This window comes from Marmota marmota, unplaced genomic scaffold (genome assembly GCF_001458135.2).
Source record: "Marmota marmota marmota unplaced genomic scaffold, marMar, whole genome shotgun sequence".
Classification (NCBI taxonomy): Eukaryota; Metazoa; Chordata; class Mammalia; order Rodentia; family Sciuridae; genus Marmota; species Marmota marmota.
In genome coordinates, this window is record NW_026000051.1 from 2085861 (window position 1) to 2103518 (window position 17658).

A 17658-nucleotide genomic window follows, 5' to 3' on the forward strand; every position below is an offset into this window, starting at 1 on the left:
GAGTCTGGCTAGGACTGTTCCTATGAAGTCTAGTAACAGTGACGAGGATGCGAGGCTCTGAGCATCTCCCCCTTGGGTGATGGGCCTGGGGAAGACGGGACGTGAAAGAAATCCGTGTTTTTCCGAGACTCAGAGAGCCCTTTGGCCTTGGCTACTTACAGGTCTCGAAAGCAAAGATTTCCAAAGCCCCATTGATTTTTGTCTCATCTGTCTCGGATTCTGCCTGGCTCGGGATTTTGGACAAAGCCCGGTGGCTGCTCAGCTATTCTGGTCATTTCCTGGGTGGCTCTGCGGCCCTTGTAGAGTGTGCTCAGACTGCCCACAGCTCTCTTCTGAAACCCAGCTCCCAGAAAGAGGGTGGGCAGCTGAGGGGGCACGCTCGTCTTTCCGGGGCCCACTTCTCCTGTTCGCGAGGTTTTTTGGGAGGGAAGCTAAACCAAGGGCCTTCTTCCCAAAATCTGGGCAGGAGGGACCGCGATGCTCCTGAAGTCCATTTTTGCTGGAAAACCCAGGAGCCAGTTTTGTGCGGGGACTTGCGGGAACAGAGGGCACTGTGTGGGTCAGCTCTGCCCCTCCCTTCCACTGAGACTGCAGGTCTGAGCATGGCCACCATGACGGGTGGGGGCTGCAATTCATTATTCTTAAAGACGAGACACGCTTCATATTCTATATCATCAAGGAGACGAGGGGGGGAGGGGACGCCTCGCCAACCTCCGCTCTCTTAATAGCGCTGCTATTTGACGATTTGTTTGGCAACATATGGGTTTGGTCTTGTAAACTCCCCTCTTAATAATAAAACAACAGATGGTGGAGGAGGTCTTTCCTCCCAGCGCTCCAGGTCTTAATGGGATGCTGGCGGCAGGGGCAGGGCTGCGTTCCCGCCGCGTCCCCTGCCACGAGGCACCTCGGCGGCAGCGAGAGCGCACAGCCAGCCCTGGCGACTGCTATTTAAAAACCTGAGCAATTTTCTGGTGTGTGCACCGAGTTGCTTTCCCCGTCTGATTGATTGAGGCTGTTTGTCAAGTGCTGCCATTGAGTCGCTAAAAAGAAAGCCACCCCGGGGAGCGGCTAAGGATCTTGATGCAAAACTTCTAATATGTTTTATTGCAACTTGTACTTCAAAAAGGGCCGGCGCCACACAGGTCTTTGTCTAGCACTCTCCTCGAGCGCCTACCTGTTCCTGGGAAGCACTGGGGACAATTAGCCGTCAGGTAATTGAGGTGCACAGAGCAGCCTCTGGCTCAGACCCCCTGCCAGTTGTCCCCCGAAGGACCCCCACAGAGACACACACCTGCAGAGGTGGCAAGCAGGATGCGGGTCTCCTGGGAATGGGAAGGAGACAGCCAGCACCCTCTGGCCGGGTGGCACACCCCTGAGAGATGCCCAGCCCAGGGAGTGGGCACTGCAGATGACCACACCTCTGTGGGTCTGACCCAGGGGGCAAGTGCCACTGGGGGTGCAACAGGATCAGGGGTTCAATCTCCCGCCATGTGGGATCAGTGTTGGCTTTGTGCCACTGGCCCACAGGAGCCCTGCAGGATGCATGGAGAGGGCAGTGGGCGGTGGCCAGGGCGACGGTGGAGGCCCAGCTCTTACCTTGGCGTAGTCCATCAGGTCATTGCGGCCCTTGAAGCGATTGTAGAACTCGGGCATCCTCCAGGGAGCGATGACCTGGACAAGGGACAGGAGCGAGATGTCAGGCCTGGGCAGGGCAAGGCTGACTCCTCCTAGTCCTTGGCAGAAGAGCTGGCACTTCTGGGAAGGGCCCGTGGCTCTGATGGCCACCGGGGGTCTCCGTGGGGATGGGCAGGGGAGGGCAGAGGCTGCCACACTGGGGTGCCTGCTCTCGGCCCCCATGGGCTCAGTCCCCCTAGCTGAGACCTGAGGATCGAAACCAGATGGGCTTCAAGGTTCAATGATCCTGGGTGACTGGGGGTCCCAGAGGTGAAATACGTTGCTGCCACCCACTGCTCTGAGTGGGGAAGGAGCCCAGGCCTGAGGAAGGGGCCACTCTCATTCCACCTGGGGAGCTCTGGCCTGAGGGAGGCAGGGACAGGTCCCCAGGAGAGGCCGCGCCAACTGACCAGGCCCTAGCCTCTCTCTGAACTCAGGTGTAGTGGGGCCATCAGGTAGAGGGGGAGCTGGGCGTGGCTTCTGGGCGGGGCTGGTGTGGCCGGTGGGTGGGGTGGCAGCAGGACCTGCTTTCCTCTCCTGGCCCTAGAGTGAGGCGGCCCTGGACCAGGCTCCCTGCTGAGAATGCACCCAGGCCCTCAGGGTCCCCCAGCCCCACCGCAGACCCTGGGCTTGGCCTCTGCGGACAAAGACCCAGAAACTGGGCGTCCTGGCCCCTGACCCCAAGCTGCTACGCGAAGCAGAGAAGCGGAGGCCCGGGCCTCGGCAGCCTCCTCGCTGAAGAAGGCCAACAGGTAGCCACTGACCGAGGGCGACTGTGGCCTGGTATGTGGTGTCAGAATCACTCACTAGGGCTCACCATGGCTCACCTCCAGGCCACGCCGGGCCCAGACAGCTGCCCCAGGAGGAAGGGGAAGCTCCTAGAGCCCTGGGGGCAGGGAGGGGCAAGCTGCTGCGGCTCCAGCCAAAGGGACAGGAAAGGAGCTCAGGTGGAGGCTCCCTGTCCAGGACAGGGCTCTGGTGAGTGCTGGGAGGTGGCCGTCCCCACTGACAGCCCAGCCCCATGAAGGAAGCACAGACGTCTCCTATGGCTCTGTGGGCATCGACGCCTGGCTGAGTCCGTGGGGTTTGATAAATAAGATGATGTTACCGTGTTTTAACGTGGCCACTAGGGGATCTGGAAATGACCCGCAGGGCCACATCCAAGCACTGCCACCACTCTGGCTGCAGGCCCGGGAGCGCTGCCCCTGCCCGGCTCACCTGGAGCCCGGCTGAGCTGGTACCCAGCAGGCGCTCAGTAAACGCTGAAGGAATGAATGTGCATGAGTGAAGGACTGGATGGATGGATGGAAGGACAGACAGAGGCCCAGGCTGGAGGGGGAGGGGACAGTCCACAGACAGAAGGGGTTCATTCCCCAAGATCCTGGGGTTCTGTATCCCAGGAACAGGTCCAAGATGCCAGGGTCAGCCCCGGCAGCCAGGGAGGAACAGGGTGTAGCCAGGTGGCCCTTCTCAGGGCTGGGAGGGCCACATCCCAGTCATTCTGGCCTGCCTCTGGGGACCCAAGGACACTGGCTGCAGGGCCCACCTGGGCACCACCTCCAGGAGGAATGAGACAAGGGAGAGCGTGGCCTCTGAGGACTGTCCTCCCAGTGGATGTTCCCGATGGTCCCTGAGCCCCGGCACCTGCCCCAGGAGGAGGGCAAGGGCTTACCTTAATCTGGGGCGCCAGTGAGTAGCAGGTGAGCTCAAAACGGACCTGGTCATTGCCCTGCAGTTCAGAACACAGGCTGGTCAGGACACACAGGACAAGGTCTGGGGCCGAGGGGGGGTGGGGCCAGGGACCGTGCTGGCAAAGAACTCTGTTCCTGAGCTCACGCCCACCTCCCCACCTGCAGCCTCCCAAGGGTGGTCGCCCTGGCCCACTTTAAAGACACCAGCTGCAAAGCAGCCCCTGCCCAGGGTGGGACCAGGACTCCACCAGCAGCTTCTGGGTGGGAGCTGGGTGTGGAGGGAGCGCGGAGGCGCAGGAGGCAACGCGGGGCCAGGCTGAGCGCCGTGGCCTGTGTGCAGGATGAGCGTGCGAGGGGTGCAGGTGTGCACTAGTCGGGGTGCAGAGCTGCATGCTGCAGTCTGGCGCGTAGAACATGTGCACACGTAGCCACGGGTATGGGGTCACAAGACGAGGGTATGTGCAGGGTGTGGGATTCTGGGGGCAAGGAGGGGGGAGGGGTGTGCATGCAGCAGTGGACAGGGACATCTGGACCCTTGGGGACAGAGGCCTGGACCAGACTCCAGGTGTGAGAAGCCCTGAGGGCCGGGGTCCTCTCCAGGCAGCCGCGGAGCTGCCTGACCCTGTCCTGGTGCTAGTTCCTCCTCACCCATAAAGGGGGGAATCCTGTCACCTCCCCGGGCCTGTTTCCAACTGTACAGTGGCTGGTCAGCGAGGAGAGGGGCCAGGCGACAGGGAGGGCCTTCCCTGCTTAGCGCCTCTCTGCACGGACAGGAGCCCAGGGAGCACAGCTTGTAGGTGGCCGGCCTGCCCTTCTGCTGTCCGGTGCAGAGTCACTCTGCTCGCTCCAGGGCCACCAGGCTCCTGACCAGGACGAGGAGGAGGGGGCAGGCTGGGTGCGGGCGCGCTGCAGGGAGCCCAGGGAAGCCGCCACCAGCCCGCCTGCTCCAGTGCGGGCTCAGTGGCGAGGAGACTCGCCACCGTGGAAATGACAGAGGGACCTTGTGCCTACTGTGAAAACCGCACGGCGCAGCCAGGCAGCAGCGGGAATAACAGGTCATTTTCCAGAGCCTCATCAGGGGACGCGGAAATCCAGGTTCCAGCCCCTCTCGGCTGTGGAGCTGTGTTGCTCCCCTCTGCTGCCCCCAGGACCCAAGCTGGAGCCTCCAGCAGGCCCCCTACCCTCCACCCATCTCTAGTGAGCACCTACTATGCCCTGCCACACAGGCAGCCACTTGGGGCCAGTGGGAATTTAAACCCCATTTTATGGATGAGGAGCGGGGAGTTCAGAGAGGTAAGTCTGACTACCCAGAGCCACACAGCAAACACCCACCCTCATAATTCACACTCAGCAACAGATGTGAGCGTGAGTCCACTGAATCCTTCCAGCTGCCCTTGAGGTCGGTTCTGGGCAGGGACACTGGGGAGTGGGAACACTTGCCCAGGGCCTACGGCCAGCCCTGCTCCAGTACAAAGCAGATTCGTTTTCAATTTGTAAAGCACACAGTGGATGCTGCTTGTACCAGCTATTTTCTCTCCACGGCTTCATGTTTCCCCAACACAAAGACGGCTTGTACCTCCCCAGCCGGCCCGGCTGAGTGGTGTCTGCCGACCCAGATGCCACCAGGGGACACCCATCTGTTGGGGAGCCAGAGAACCTCTAAGAATCCAAACAGGCTTCCTTGTTCAAAGCCTGTCCCAGCAAGAGCCCGGGGCCCCACTCAGGGCCCTCCCCAGCCCCAGGACCCCCAGCCCCAGGGCAGCTCCTGGCAGCAGGAGAAGGGGTACAGGTCTCGTGTACCACAGCACAGTGCCCACTGGGACCGAGGGTGCGGGGTCCCCATCTGCCCCTGGGACAGCCCCACAGATGGTGCCATATATGAAGTTGCCCCCCCACCAGAGTCTTAGGCTCATGTTTCCAGGCCCTTCTTCCCAAACTGCAGGGAGTCAGGGTCCACAGGGCTTCTGCGCTGCTCCCTGGGAGGGGGATCCGGCTGGCTCAATGCAGGGCACAGAAGGGCAGGAAAAGGGCGCCACTCTCCACTGGGTGTGGCCTGGCCCTGGGAGGGAGCTGCCTCTGGCCTGCAGGAATGCCCTTTCCTGTCACTTCACCCAAGTCCTGCTGCCCGGCACCAGGACTAGCATGCCTGTCCCTAAGTCCCCCAGGGCCTCTGACTCGACATCCCTAGTGTGTGGAGCAGAGGTGGATCCCCCTGCGGGGTGAATAAGCGCCTCGAGGCCTGCCCCAGGGTCCTGGTTCCCTGCACCCCCCAGGTGAGGAGCAGAGCATGGGCAGCTGCGGTTGCTCCAGGAGTGGAGCTGGCCGCGGGCCCGGGACAGGCCTTGGGGTTGCCCTGCAGGCTACCACGCAAGGCCCTGCACATGGCCTCTGGTTGACTTCACGTGGCCACCCTTTTGGGACACCTGCCTCCTGACGCGGGGTCACTGGTGCCCACCATCCAAGCAGGAGCTGCGCCCGTGCATGAGGCCCCATCCTCAGCCTCCCAGTGATCCCCACGGCACCCCGGTTCCCAGAAACCGTCTTCAGGGGCTGTCGGGGGCTTCCCAGGTACCACACATAAGGGGACACTGAGGCATGGGAGGATACCTTGCTGTCACCCCCCAGACAAGAGAGGGTGGTCCTGATGGCCTGTCCACAGCTAGTCTTGGAAACCCCCAGGGACATTTCAGGTTTGACCATCCCTCCTGTGGTCCCTGAGTGTGAACTGCAGGGTCACCCCCAATTCCCAAGCAGCCACAGAACATGGGCAGAGGGCGTTCTTCAGAACCAAGCCCCGCTGGACCCCATTGGGGAACAGAACACTGGGTGGCTCTGGCCTCTGCAGCCGCCAGCAACTTCCCCAAACCCCGGGCTCTGGCGCCCTCTGGTGGTCACATGGGGGCACCGCACAGAGATGCGGTGGGAGCTAGTGGGAGCTAGTGGGAGTGGGAGTGGGGGGATCTGGGCTTCCACCCTGGAGCTGCTCAAGCCAGAGCCTGACCCACCCCCAACCCATGCACCCACCCACTTGCTCTACTAACATGGATGTCGCTCAACTGAATTCTGGCAGGGCCACCAGAGAGACCTCCTCTGGGCAGGACCCCTTCCAAAATCCCAGTCTCCTGGTCTCAGCTGGAATCCTCCCTGGATGGGGCACCCACTGCCTGATGGGTTCACCTGGGCAGGTGAGATGCTGCAATGACATTGGTTCAGTGGCCTAGCTCAGGCTGCTACCTGGGATCAGGACATCTCCTGCACTGCGTTCTGGGCGCCCAGACCCACGCTGCAGGCTCCTGGGAATCACCTACCGCTGCTCCTCAGCACCCCACAGGCGGGGCTCTATTTTCATCTTCATTTGACAGACGAGGAAGCAGAGACTCGTGGGGGTCTGTCGGACACTGTGGGAGCCGTGGGGCCTGGACTTGATTGAACCTGGCTGTGCAGGCCCTGAGCCCCAGTCCAACCTCGGGTCTCCCCTGCACCCTCTGCCACACAGCCTCACAGCAGAGGCACACGTCCATGCCCAGACAGCCCAGGGCTGCCCACCCCTCCTCAGCTGGTTTTCCAGCATCTTATCACCCCAACTGGGGTACTCGTGAAAACCAGGGCTGCGGGTGCGTGTGCCAGGAACGCTTCTCAGTCTCTGCTGCCCACCATTCAGCCCAGCACGTCCCAGCATCTCTCTGGGGAACTGCCGGCCACCCCCATGAAGCCTGTGTGACATTCCACACGACCCAGTCCACTCAGGACACAGCCACCCCCTAGCATGGCCTCGGCTCAACCCTGACCCTGCTGCTTGATTCCAGACAGACCCCGGGTCAGAGCCTCTTGTCCCTCCGCTTGGCACACTGTTCCCATACCCTGGTTTGCACTCACCTTCAGGGCCAAGCTTTGTAGCACGGTCCCCCCAGCCGCCTCACCACGTGTCCACTCTCCTCTCCCTTGCTAGGACATGGGCCCACGGGGTTCCCTGCGCCTGTGCTCACAGGCACCCAGCCCTTTACAGACGCCCGGCACAACAGAGAAAGAAGGTGCACCTGAGCTTTCAAAGACGGCCAGTGCCATCCTGGTGGGCGGCTCTTTGCAAGGCCGCGCTCAGGTCCTGTCTCCCCCACCGTGACCTGTGACCTTAGCTGCCTGTGTCCCTGCAGCTCAGAGAGCTGTGGCCTGCTTCCCCGTCACTGGGAGAATCAGCGCCTGCGGACTGTGAAGCAGCCAGTGCCGTGCCAGGCCTCAGTGCCCACTGCCTGGGAGAGCTTGTGTCTCAAGAGTCTGTCCCCTGACCCTTGCCCACACTGCTGGGGATCCTGGCTCTGGGGACAGCCTTAGACGCAGAGTCCTCCGCAGGCTGCCTGGGGCCTCGAGGGCAGAGGAGGTGCGTGTGTGAGGGCGTGAGTCAGGCCTCCCTAGAGACCAGGGTAGTCCTGACCCCAGGACCTCAGAACGTGACCAATCTATGAGGAGGTCATTGGGGTGGCCCTAATGCAATGAGGTCGGTGTCCTTATTAAAGGAGGAATGAGGCATGTGCTGAGGGGAGGCCCCGTGATGACTGTGACAGTGAGGGGGGCAATGACACTTCTCCAGCCAAGGAGCGAGGCCAGGAGCTGGACCGGCAGACAGACCCTTCCCCAGCACCTGCAGAGGCGCAGGCCCTGCTGACCCCGGACCTTGGACCTCAGCCTCCAGAGCTGCCAGGCAGCAGTTTCCGTGTCTCGGCCACCGGCTGGGGGAACTCTTGTTTCTGCCCACTCGGGGTCCCTGTCCCTTCACCATGCCCCATGGTGACGACACTGCAACTTCAGCCAGGCCTGCGTCAAGTCTGCCACACCGGGGTGGGGCGGGGCGGGGCGGGGACGACGTGGCTCCTCCCTCTGCACAAGAGAACCGCCCTCACGGGGCCTAGCAAAGCCGGACTGCGCTGCGCACCATGCTGACCCGGGCACAGCCCCCTGGACAACCGTCACCCTGGCTGCCCGCGTCGCTGTGGCAGGCCTCGGTCCCTCCTCCCTCGCCCCGCCCTCCCGGGGCCTGGCCTCACCTTGCCTGTGGCACCGTGGGACACGTACTTGGCTCCCTCCCGCTGGGCGATCTCCACCTGCTTGCGGGCTATGCAGGGCCTGGCCAGCGACGTGCCCAGGAGGTAGCGGTCCTCGTACAGCGCGCTGGACTGGACGGCAGGCCAGATGAACTCCTCCACGAACTCCCTGCTGACGTCCTCAATGAACACCTGAGGGACAGGGGCCATGAGAGGGGCCTCGGCCAGGTCCGGCCCAACCGGAGCACAGATGGGCCACACCAGCGGCTGATATCTGTGACACACTGTCCCTGACCCTTCCCCCAGCCCCACAGCACAGCAGACATCACCAACGGATCCAACAAACTCTCCTCCTGCACCCAAGGCAGACACTGCTAGCCGATCCCACACCCCCTAGCTAAAACTGGACGTCGCTCCTAAATCCTCCCTGAGGTGGAACTTAGTGCCACTTAAGATCTATAAACAAAGGGGTGGCTGTTCCCCAGGGACACTTGGCCACATCTGGAGATATTTCTGGTCATCACAGTTGCCAGGTTAGGGGAGTTTTCTGAATGTAAAGACTGAAATGTCACTAAAAAATCCCACAAGGCACAGCATGGCCAGATCCCTGGGAACAGTGCCGGGCTGAGAAGACACACCTGGGGCCCCAAGACCCCTTCAGGGAGACCGAGTGGACATGCTTCCTATGATGATAGTAATCTGACATTTGCCTTTTCACTGTGGGGACATTCACAGGGATGATGCGAGAACAAGGTGGGTGAACCCCAGTGCTCCATGCAAGAAAAGAGAAGAAAACATTGCAAATTGGTAAGAATGGAGCGGGCACCAAGGACAAGAGGCGGAGAGAGGACACGTGGGCAGGTGGGTGGGTGGACAGAGAAACCAAGCAGACATGGGCAGACGGACGGACAGGAAGAGATGGCTGGACAGGAAGTTGGTAGGAGGGTGAGTGGCTGGGGACCTGAGCAGAGCTGGGCCTCACACTCCTGGAGACCAGAGGGCACACAGGGAGGGACGCAGGGGCCAGGAGTCCTGGGCAGGCGACCCACGCTGGCCCTCCCGTCATGCCCCGCCGGCCTCGGCCCCGCCTCCCCATACCTTCTTGGCCCCGAGCTTCAGCGCCTTCTTCCTGGCCTCCTCAAAGTCTTCCTTCTGGCCGATGTTGGCCTGGGAGCAGAGGCAGAGAGGTGAGCCAGGGAGAGCCGGGGGGGGGGGGGACAGGCCCTGCTGAGCTGGACAGGCACTATCCACACCCAGTGGCCCTGGGGGGGGTTCCGCTGACAGCCAAGGTCACACAGGAGGAGGGGCAGGCGGCTGGGTGCTTGGAGCTGGGCCGTGGGTATGCCAAGCAGTCACTGCCTAGGTCCCAGGCTGGCTGAGCTGCCCTGGGCACAGGGAGTTTAGGGCTCCCCCTGAGCCCACCCGGGCCCTCAGCCGTCGCTCCCCGGGCAGTGCCAGCTGCCTGGCCAGAGCCGCGGGCCCAGTTCCCCCCACACCAGGCTGTGACTCCTGAGCTCATTCCAGCCTGACCCCTGCTTCCCGCTGCCCTGCTAGACCCTGGCTGGCCTTGGGCCTGCTGCCCAGATCCTGCCTGAACCCCGCTCTCTGCATTCTGGAATCTTCCCAGAGCCCAGCTGCAGGTGCTGGCCTGGGGCCACTGAGCTTTCAAATCCCCCTGCTGCCTCTGCCAGAGGAACACGCCCCGGGCTCCCGGCTCCACTCGGCACTGGCTGTCACTCACCAGTTGGCTGCAAGCACAGCGCTGCCCTCCTCCCTCCTCCCACCTGAGTCAGGAAGGACAGATCGGGCTCACAGCTGGGCACAGGCCACTCCTGGCCACACACAGCCCAGCCCCACTCTCTGGGAACAGAACCTTCTTTCCTGGGGGGACCCTTTCCACAGGGATGGAGGGGAGTCAATCCCATTTTGGACTCCCTCTGGCCCTGGCCTAGTCCCCCAGACACAGCCATAGTGACTAATGTGTGGTGGCAACCACTGGACCCATGAGAAGCCCCTTGGGGCCCGTCACTCTCTGGGAAAGCCAGGCTATGATGGTTCCTGTTGGAAGTCTGGCTTTCCCCATGAAGAGGCCAGAAATGAAGACAGGTGAAGTTGGAGACACATGTGGATAGTCACCTGGATCCAGCCTTACCTGAAGTCACCATCCCCTGGACTTCTCAGTTATGTGAACAAGCTCTGCTTTGGTGTTTCTTAGGCTGTACTAAGTTGGACTGGTAGAATTCTCCACAAGGAACCCCCAGGCCCCTCCCACTCTGGATTCTACAATGTGATTATTGGAGGCTGGTGGTGACTCTGGGGAGGGGAGGACCATGTCCCACATCCAAACCCACGGCCCCTCTGCCTGTGGAGAGGATGTTTCCCCAGTTCTGACACCGGCTTGGCCAGGGGGAGGCAGGCTTGGACCAGGAGGGCGGCAGACAGGGAGCCTCCCTGAGCAGAGAGGTAGAGGGCAGCTTGGCTGGGACAGGGACGCAGGCGCAGGAAGACAGACAGGGCGCTCCTCACCAGGTAGGCGATGACGTCATAGCCTTGCTCCTTCAGCCACACAAGGATGCAAGAGGTGTCCAGGCCGCCACTGTAGGCCAGGACCACGGAGCCTTTCCCGGACATGTCTGGGGGAGTGGAGGAGCAGCATGAGCACTCGGGAGCCTGCCACCCGCCACAGCTCCCTCCTGGCCCTGGTGAGCTGCAGGCCCAGCCTGACCTCGGCCTTGGGCAGCCTTATCCCCTGGACATGCTGCCACCGCGGTGGGAACAGAATGTTCACCCTCCTGCCTCCACCCCCGCCCCAGGGACCCTGACCCTGGCACATCTGCACAGCCACACTGGGGAGGCGTCTCTCCCGCCAACCCCAGCTGCTGGCAGGCCTCGAGGCTGAGCCCTCTGGATGCCCAGTGCCCTCTGGATGCCGGGTCAGTCGGTTGTGGGAGCAGGGCCTGGCAAGTGCCTAAGCACAGCTGCCCCTTGCCAAAGCAAAGAGGGCCCTGGGGGTCTCCTGTGGATTGCCCTGGACCCCCACAGTGACCTGTGAAGTAGGTGTCATCGTCCCTACTGGGGAGACAGACAGTAGGCCTTGGAGAGGTCAGGGTCAAGATCACAGAACTAACAGTTCAAGGTCACAGAGCAATGTCTGGCTGCAGAACCTGGGCTGTCAGGGAGGTGCTGCGGGGGCCTTTCCCTTCATTCCTCGGGATTTTAGGCATTTTGTGGTTTTGTTGTTTCAAATGCAAGTTCCTCTGAGGGGGGAGTACCCCTGAGAGACCCTGAGGCACTGTCATGAGCTCAACTCTGCACATGCTCAGTAGCGCAGGCTCAGAGACCCACACCCAGGGCGCAGGTGGGAAAACGCCTGGAGAGGGAAGGAGAGCGGCAGAGGCAGGACTCCTCTGTGACCCAGGCGTGGTCCCCGGGAGCCACAGATGACAGAGCTGCCCATCTGCAGCTAGGACACTCCCCAGCTGCACAGAGGCACCGTGGTCACCTGTGTCCTTGGCCACAGGCCCTCCCTGAGCCCCCAGGCTTCATTATGGCTCTCCTGACCCCTGACTGCCCTGGCACTTGTCATGTGACCCTGAAGGGAGTTGAAAAGAAAACTGAGGGTAGGAGAGGCAGCTCAACTGCCCCAGGTGGCTAGGCTGGCAGGCCGCAGGGCCAGATTAGACCCAGGCCCCAGCCTCCTGCATTACGGGGCATTTGCCCGGGTCTGAGCATTTGCACTGGAGTTTAACCAAGGGCAGAGCCAGCTGGGGTCCTTAGTAGACACTACTGGAAAAGGTCACGGATGTCCCCTGCAGCCACACAGGGCCCGGGAGGCTCCCCGAATGCTGCTGCTTTCCGTGCCAGTGGCTCTGGTGCCTGGAAGTGCAGAGGTGAAGTAGCTCTCCCAGGTCACCCAGGCTTGAGCTGCAGGGTGGGCACAGAGCCTGAGTATGCGACCATGCAGTCCCCAACACCTCCCACAGGCCACCACCAGTCAGCCCAGGTCTCGCAGGCCCACTGCCCCTGGGCTTAGAAGGGGAGATACTCCATGGAACAGGGTGGTGGGGACAGGGTGGTGGCTCTGATCTTGGCCCCCACTCTTACCTCCACTAGGCATTCGACTACCTGCTAGGCCCTGTCCCCCCGCCAGCTGGGCCAGATGCCCCAGACCTGAGCAGCTCAGCAGGCCCTGACCCTGGAGCCAGCAGCCGGTGCCCATGGCAACCACAGCCAGGCAACCGGCCGTGCAAGATGGAGGGAAGGAGGGAGAGGGAGGCGGGAAGGACCGAGGTGGGGGTACCTGGGACTGGAGGTGTGGGTTCCTGGTGTCCGGAATCTGTCTTTGCAGACTGAACCGCCCTGCGGAAGCAAAAGCTGCTCAGCTTCCTGGCAGGGCAGCCCGGGTGACGCGAAGTCCCGGACCTGCAACAGTGGCTGGGCCCCTGGGAGAGGCTCAAGAGGGAGACTTGGGGGAGGCCCAGAGCCTCAGAGCCACTGTCCAGCTCCAGCCTCCTGCCCCAGGAGGCTTTCAGGGACATTTCCCCCTCCCGCCCTCTAGCTCTTGTTCTGGGGTCCGGGGTGTGGGTGGCGGGGGGATTATGGGTGTTAATGTCCCACACCTATTTCAAAAGCGCTCTATGATGAGCACACAATCAACTGCACATTTAAAGTCCCAGCAGGCGCACACTCTCGTGAAACTGTCACCATAGTCCAGGTGATAAACGGCCATCTCACGCAGAGCCCTCCCTTTTGGAGCTATCCCCATTTTAGAGACAAGGAAACTGAACTTGGGTTCAGGAACTTGCCCAGGGCTCGCCTGGCTGGTAAGGGCGGAGCCAGGACGGAAACACGTCAGCTGGGCTCCGGGCAAGGCTGCCCCCTCTGGGAGGGAAACGTCAGGCCAGGTGTGGTTGGGAGCCCGGGGGCTGACATCTGGGAGGCCAGGGTGGGCTAGAGCCAGGGAGAACGGAGGCTGGCTCCAGATTCACCCAGCTTTCGGAGACATCTCTACTCTGCCCCTTCCCAAAGGTACCTGGAGCCAAGCCAGGACCTGGGAGCAGGAGAGGGCAGCCCGCAGAGACAGACCACCCCCGGCACTGTCCCTGCTCTGCCTCGTGGGTCCGGTGTGCTTCTCCTGCCATCAGAGCATGTGACGTACTGAGTTCCATTGCCCCCCAACCATGAATTCTGTGAGGGCCGGGCCACCCCTCAGGTGCTTGTGGCAAGAGTCAGAAGCCCTGCTGGTTGTGCTCTCTGCAGTTCAGCCTCCCTGCTAAAAAGGAGGGCTGGGGTCCTCTCAGAGACAAGGGTCCCTTAGGCCTGCCTGGCCATGTGGGCACAAGCCTCAGCCTGGGTAGAGCCATGTGAGGGACTGCGTGTGCCTGGGAGCATGTTCCTGACCATGCACATGTGTGGGTACCTGTGAGCACCCAGAATTACATACCTAAGAAGGGACATGTGTGCGGGCATACCTGTGCACCTGGAGGTGGGTACCTGGGAGTGCATGTGTGTGTGCACGTGTTTGGGTTTGTGCAAGGATGTGTTTACTTGTGTGCACACGTGCACGTCTGTGCATGCCATGTTCAGGCCGGCATGCGCTCAGAGACTGGCTGGGCAGGCAGACTGGGAAAGCCATGCAGTAAGACACCTGGTAACACACCCTCCCCGCTCAGCCACCAAGGTCCCAGGCTGTGAGGAGGCTGCAGCCTGAGGCAGAAGCTGAGGCCTGGGTCTGGGGGCGGGGAAGACAGGTTAGAAAGGAACGGTAGATGGAGCCCACAGAGCACATGGGCTCTGCAGGCAGAGCTGAGGCTACGGCCTCCACAACTGGTTCCAGCCACTGAAGCCCTGTCAGCAAGGCTGCTCATCTGCAAAACAGGGCAGCGGTAAGGATTTAGAGAAGCCTGGGGCTGGGCACCACGCGTCCACTGAGCACTCCATACCACTGCCACAGATGACTTCAGGCGAGTCCCCCACTCTCTAGGCCTCAGTTTCCCCATCTGCACAGCAACCTAAAGCCCCTTGGGTTCAGACACCCCAGGACACTGCTTCCTTCCTGGGGAGGCACCTTGTAGATCCTCTCTGAAGTCAGGCTTCCCCAGCTCGTGAAGGGCCCAGGGCAGGTTTTTCCAGATCCCAGGCCCTGCCCGAGGCCATCCGCTCCAAGGCCAGTGCAGACAGCCTTTGCCAGCAGAAGCCTGGGGTGGAGGAGTGAGCTCGTGTCAAGCTGCCTGCCAGCCTGGTCTCATTGGCAAGGCAGAGGGCATTCTCTGTGGCCCCAGCCAGAGCCACCTGGCTAGTGCCCAGGGAACACGTGCCAGGCCAGCCTAGGCACTTCCTCAGCACAGAGGAAAACTCACGGGGCTCTAAAATGTCAGAGCTGGAGTGACAAGAGGCTGTGTTCAGTCACATGCACGTCATTTCCAGGCCTAAGGAACAACAGGCCCCGGTCATAGGCTAGTGACGTCAAGCCCAGGCTGACTGCAGACTGCTGGCTTCCTACTGCACTCTGCCTGATGCTGCTCCCTGTCCCCTAGGAGACCTTAGGTCCCTCCCCCACTCCACACAGCAAAGGCTCTGAGGACTCACCCCTGTTCTACCTGTTATTTTTCTGTATGCCCTGCACCCTATAGCTCAGGACTACCACTGCAGCTAACATCCCAGTTCAGCTGAATTTGGTTTGTTAGAATTGTTTAAAAAAAACAACAACAACCTGGATTCCACCTGGGCCAGCAGATTATCTCCTACTTTGGGGCTTCTTTGTTCAAGGATTTCTGCTCCTGCAGGGTGTTATCATCCGTGTCAGATAGAGCTGGGCTGCAACTCTGCACACTGACAGGAAGGAGGTGCACTGCCCTCCTACAGGTCCAACCTAAACTTTCACTTGACAGGCTTGGGTTATTTCAGGAAAGTTTTGGGTGAAAATCCCCCAAAGGAGCAGCTAGGGGACTAAGTAGGTACATTGGAGCCGGGTAAGAGATGTTTGAACCCTCTCCTGGGAACACTTGGAGGAAAGAGAACACTGATTCATTCATTCGTTCATTTATTTAGGAATAGCCAAGTGCCTGTGGGTGCCTGGCCTATTCCATGTCTAGGGAAGGGCCTACCCTGCAGGAGGGAGGGAGCCAGGGCCTGGAAGATCAACTTCACTCAAGCAGAAATCAAAGCCACAGACCCTGAATTCCAGTGAGGTGCCTCTTTCCACATGGGTGACCACAGGCAAGCCACTCATTTCAGGGCCCTTGTATTTGGTGCTCAACGAAGGCATCTGGCTGTCCTGGCCAGTCTCCCAGGACCCGGGGTGAAGACGAGATGGGTCATGGGAAAGTGCTGGCTCAGCAGGTGGGTCTGGACCTGGCTCCACCCCAAGTCTCCTGGGGCACCTGATTTCACAAGCCCAGGACAGACATGCAGATGGTGGGGGGTGCATGTGAGTACTTACTTAGTAGGGCTGAGACTGCAGAGGGTGGGAGTCTCTTCTGCCCTTACCCTGTGCCTGGCCCTGTACAGGAGCTCAGGGGACAGGATTCACCACCCGCTCACTGGGTCTGCTTGCACAGAGCAGAAGAATTACTTCTCATGTGGTGTGCAGGTGGCTCCTTCAGGGACAAGCCACATCCCACCCCAGGCTCCCTGCCCTGGATGGAATGTGGAGGGAGACTGAAGGGGGGTTGGAATGAAGAGGATGCCATTTACTACCCAGTGCCAAAGTTCCTGTCCCTTGTCCCTCTGTGATCATTTCAGACTCTACTGTCTTCTTCCCTTGTCACACCCATACCAGGGGCATAGGGACGGGTCTCCTTCCCAGTTTTGCATCTGCACTCCCAGACACAGTGAGCGATTCATGGACCCAGGAACTGTCCTCCGCAGTCTCCATAGCCCTTACCAGCCTCCTGCTGTCTGTGAATGAGTCCCAGCCTGGCGCGAGCAGCTCCAACACACAGACAAACAAGCACTGGAGCTGGGGAATGACCCAAGGCCTGTCTCCCCTCTCCGGTCATTGGCCTGGTGATGTGCCTGGGGTCACTGGCGTGGGATCAAAGCCCAGGACCTCTTGGTCTGTCCTTGGGGAAAGGACAGGTCTGTTCCTGCCCTGACACCTGCAGCCAGGTCTAGCTGCTCAGGAGCAGACAGCTCCATTTCACAGGGGGGAACACCCGCCCCCTCAGAATGAGCCCTGGCAGGATGGAAGAGGATTTTCCTTCATTTCACAATGAACCCTGCTTCCCTGGAGGGTGCAGCCAGCCGCCCAGGGGCCAAAGGCAACAACCCAGAGGGCGGACATTTCCTGTGGAGGGGCCCCTCCCATAGAGCCCAGCCCAGAGCCAGCAGGAAATGGGGTTGGGAGGATCCCCCAAGGACAGCAGCGACTGTGCCCTCTGCAGGTAAAGGAACCCAGTCACACCCACGTCCCTGAGCAGGTAGTCAGGGTCCTGTGTCCATCTGCCCAGGGTAAACTGAGGCTCAGGGAAAAGTGAGAAGCCCAAGACCCAGAGGGCAGGGCTGCAGCGCTGGGGCTGGAACTCTAGTTTTATGCCAAGAAAAACAGGTGGGGACAGATGGTGAGTCGGAGCGGGATTGGGAGCCCCATACCCTCGGGACTCCCAAAGTCTCCATTTGGGGGCTTCATGGTACAGAGGAAGCCAGATCCAAGAGGGAAAAATCCAGAAAGAACCTCGGCTAGCACAGGGGACACATCATCTGTCCTACTTCCCAGATCCGAGACTTGTGTCCCCAACTGGCGCCCCAGACCCCAGGAACCAAAATTTGGGCGCCAGCGTGTGATCAACAGAAACCCCGGTGTGGGCCTCCTTCCCTCGTGCCCGGCCGAAGCCCCGGGTGCGAGGCGTTTCGGGAGTCTGCGCGCTCGGACTGGGATCGGGGAGGGGGTGACCTAGAGCAGAGAGCGGGAAGCGGAGGGGCCGGGGGCTACTCACCGGGATCCAGGCGGCGGTGGCAGGCGGCGGAGCAGGGCCGGGAGAGGCGCGCATCCCGGGTTATAAGCACCGGGCCGGGGGCAGGGCTGGGGACCTGGGACACGTGGGGGCACGCGCGCGAGAGGCCCCGCCCCCAGGCCGGGCCCCCGCCGGGAGCCTCTAAGAATTTGAGGCCACTGGCGGGTGGGCGGGTCCCGGCCTCTTCCTCCTGCTTGCCCCGCCCCTTTCCTCCCCGCCGCCCGCCCTCCGCCCCGGGCCCCGCGCCAGCGCAGCCTCCCGGGGGCGCACGGGCGTGGGCGCGCGCGGCGCGGGTCTCCGGCC

At 61.4% G+C, this 17658-nt stretch overlaps 1 protein-coding gene across 3 annotated transcripts in view; it reads right to left on the reverse strand.

Moving 5' to 3' along the window:
- Ass1 (argininosuccinate synthase 1) overlaps positions 1-17439 on the reverse strand; it is a 45427-nt gene extending 27988 nt beyond the window's left edge. For 2 of the 3 annotated variants that reach the window (XM_015497436.2, XM_048812885.1), the window contains exons 1-7: positions 17338-17439; positions 12702-12760; positions 10928-11034; positions 9500-9568; positions 8405-8593; positions 3347-3403; positions 1597-1671 (exon numbers count right to left, since the gene is read on the reverse strand). In XM_015497436.2, coding sequence (XP_015352922.1) covers positions 1597-1671; positions 3347-3403; positions 8405-8593; positions 9500-9568; positions 10928-11032 — 495 coding nt within the window. In that variant the 5' untranslated portion in view covers positions 11033-11034; positions 12702-12760; positions 17338-17439. The remainder of the gene's footprint in view (positions 1-1596; positions 1672-3346; positions 3404-8404; positions 8594-9499; positions 9569-10927; positions 11035-12701; positions 12761-17337) is intronic. The other variant, XM_015497437.1, reaches the window with a different exon arrangement.
- Between the last annotated feature and the right edge of the window lie 219 nt (positions 17440-17658).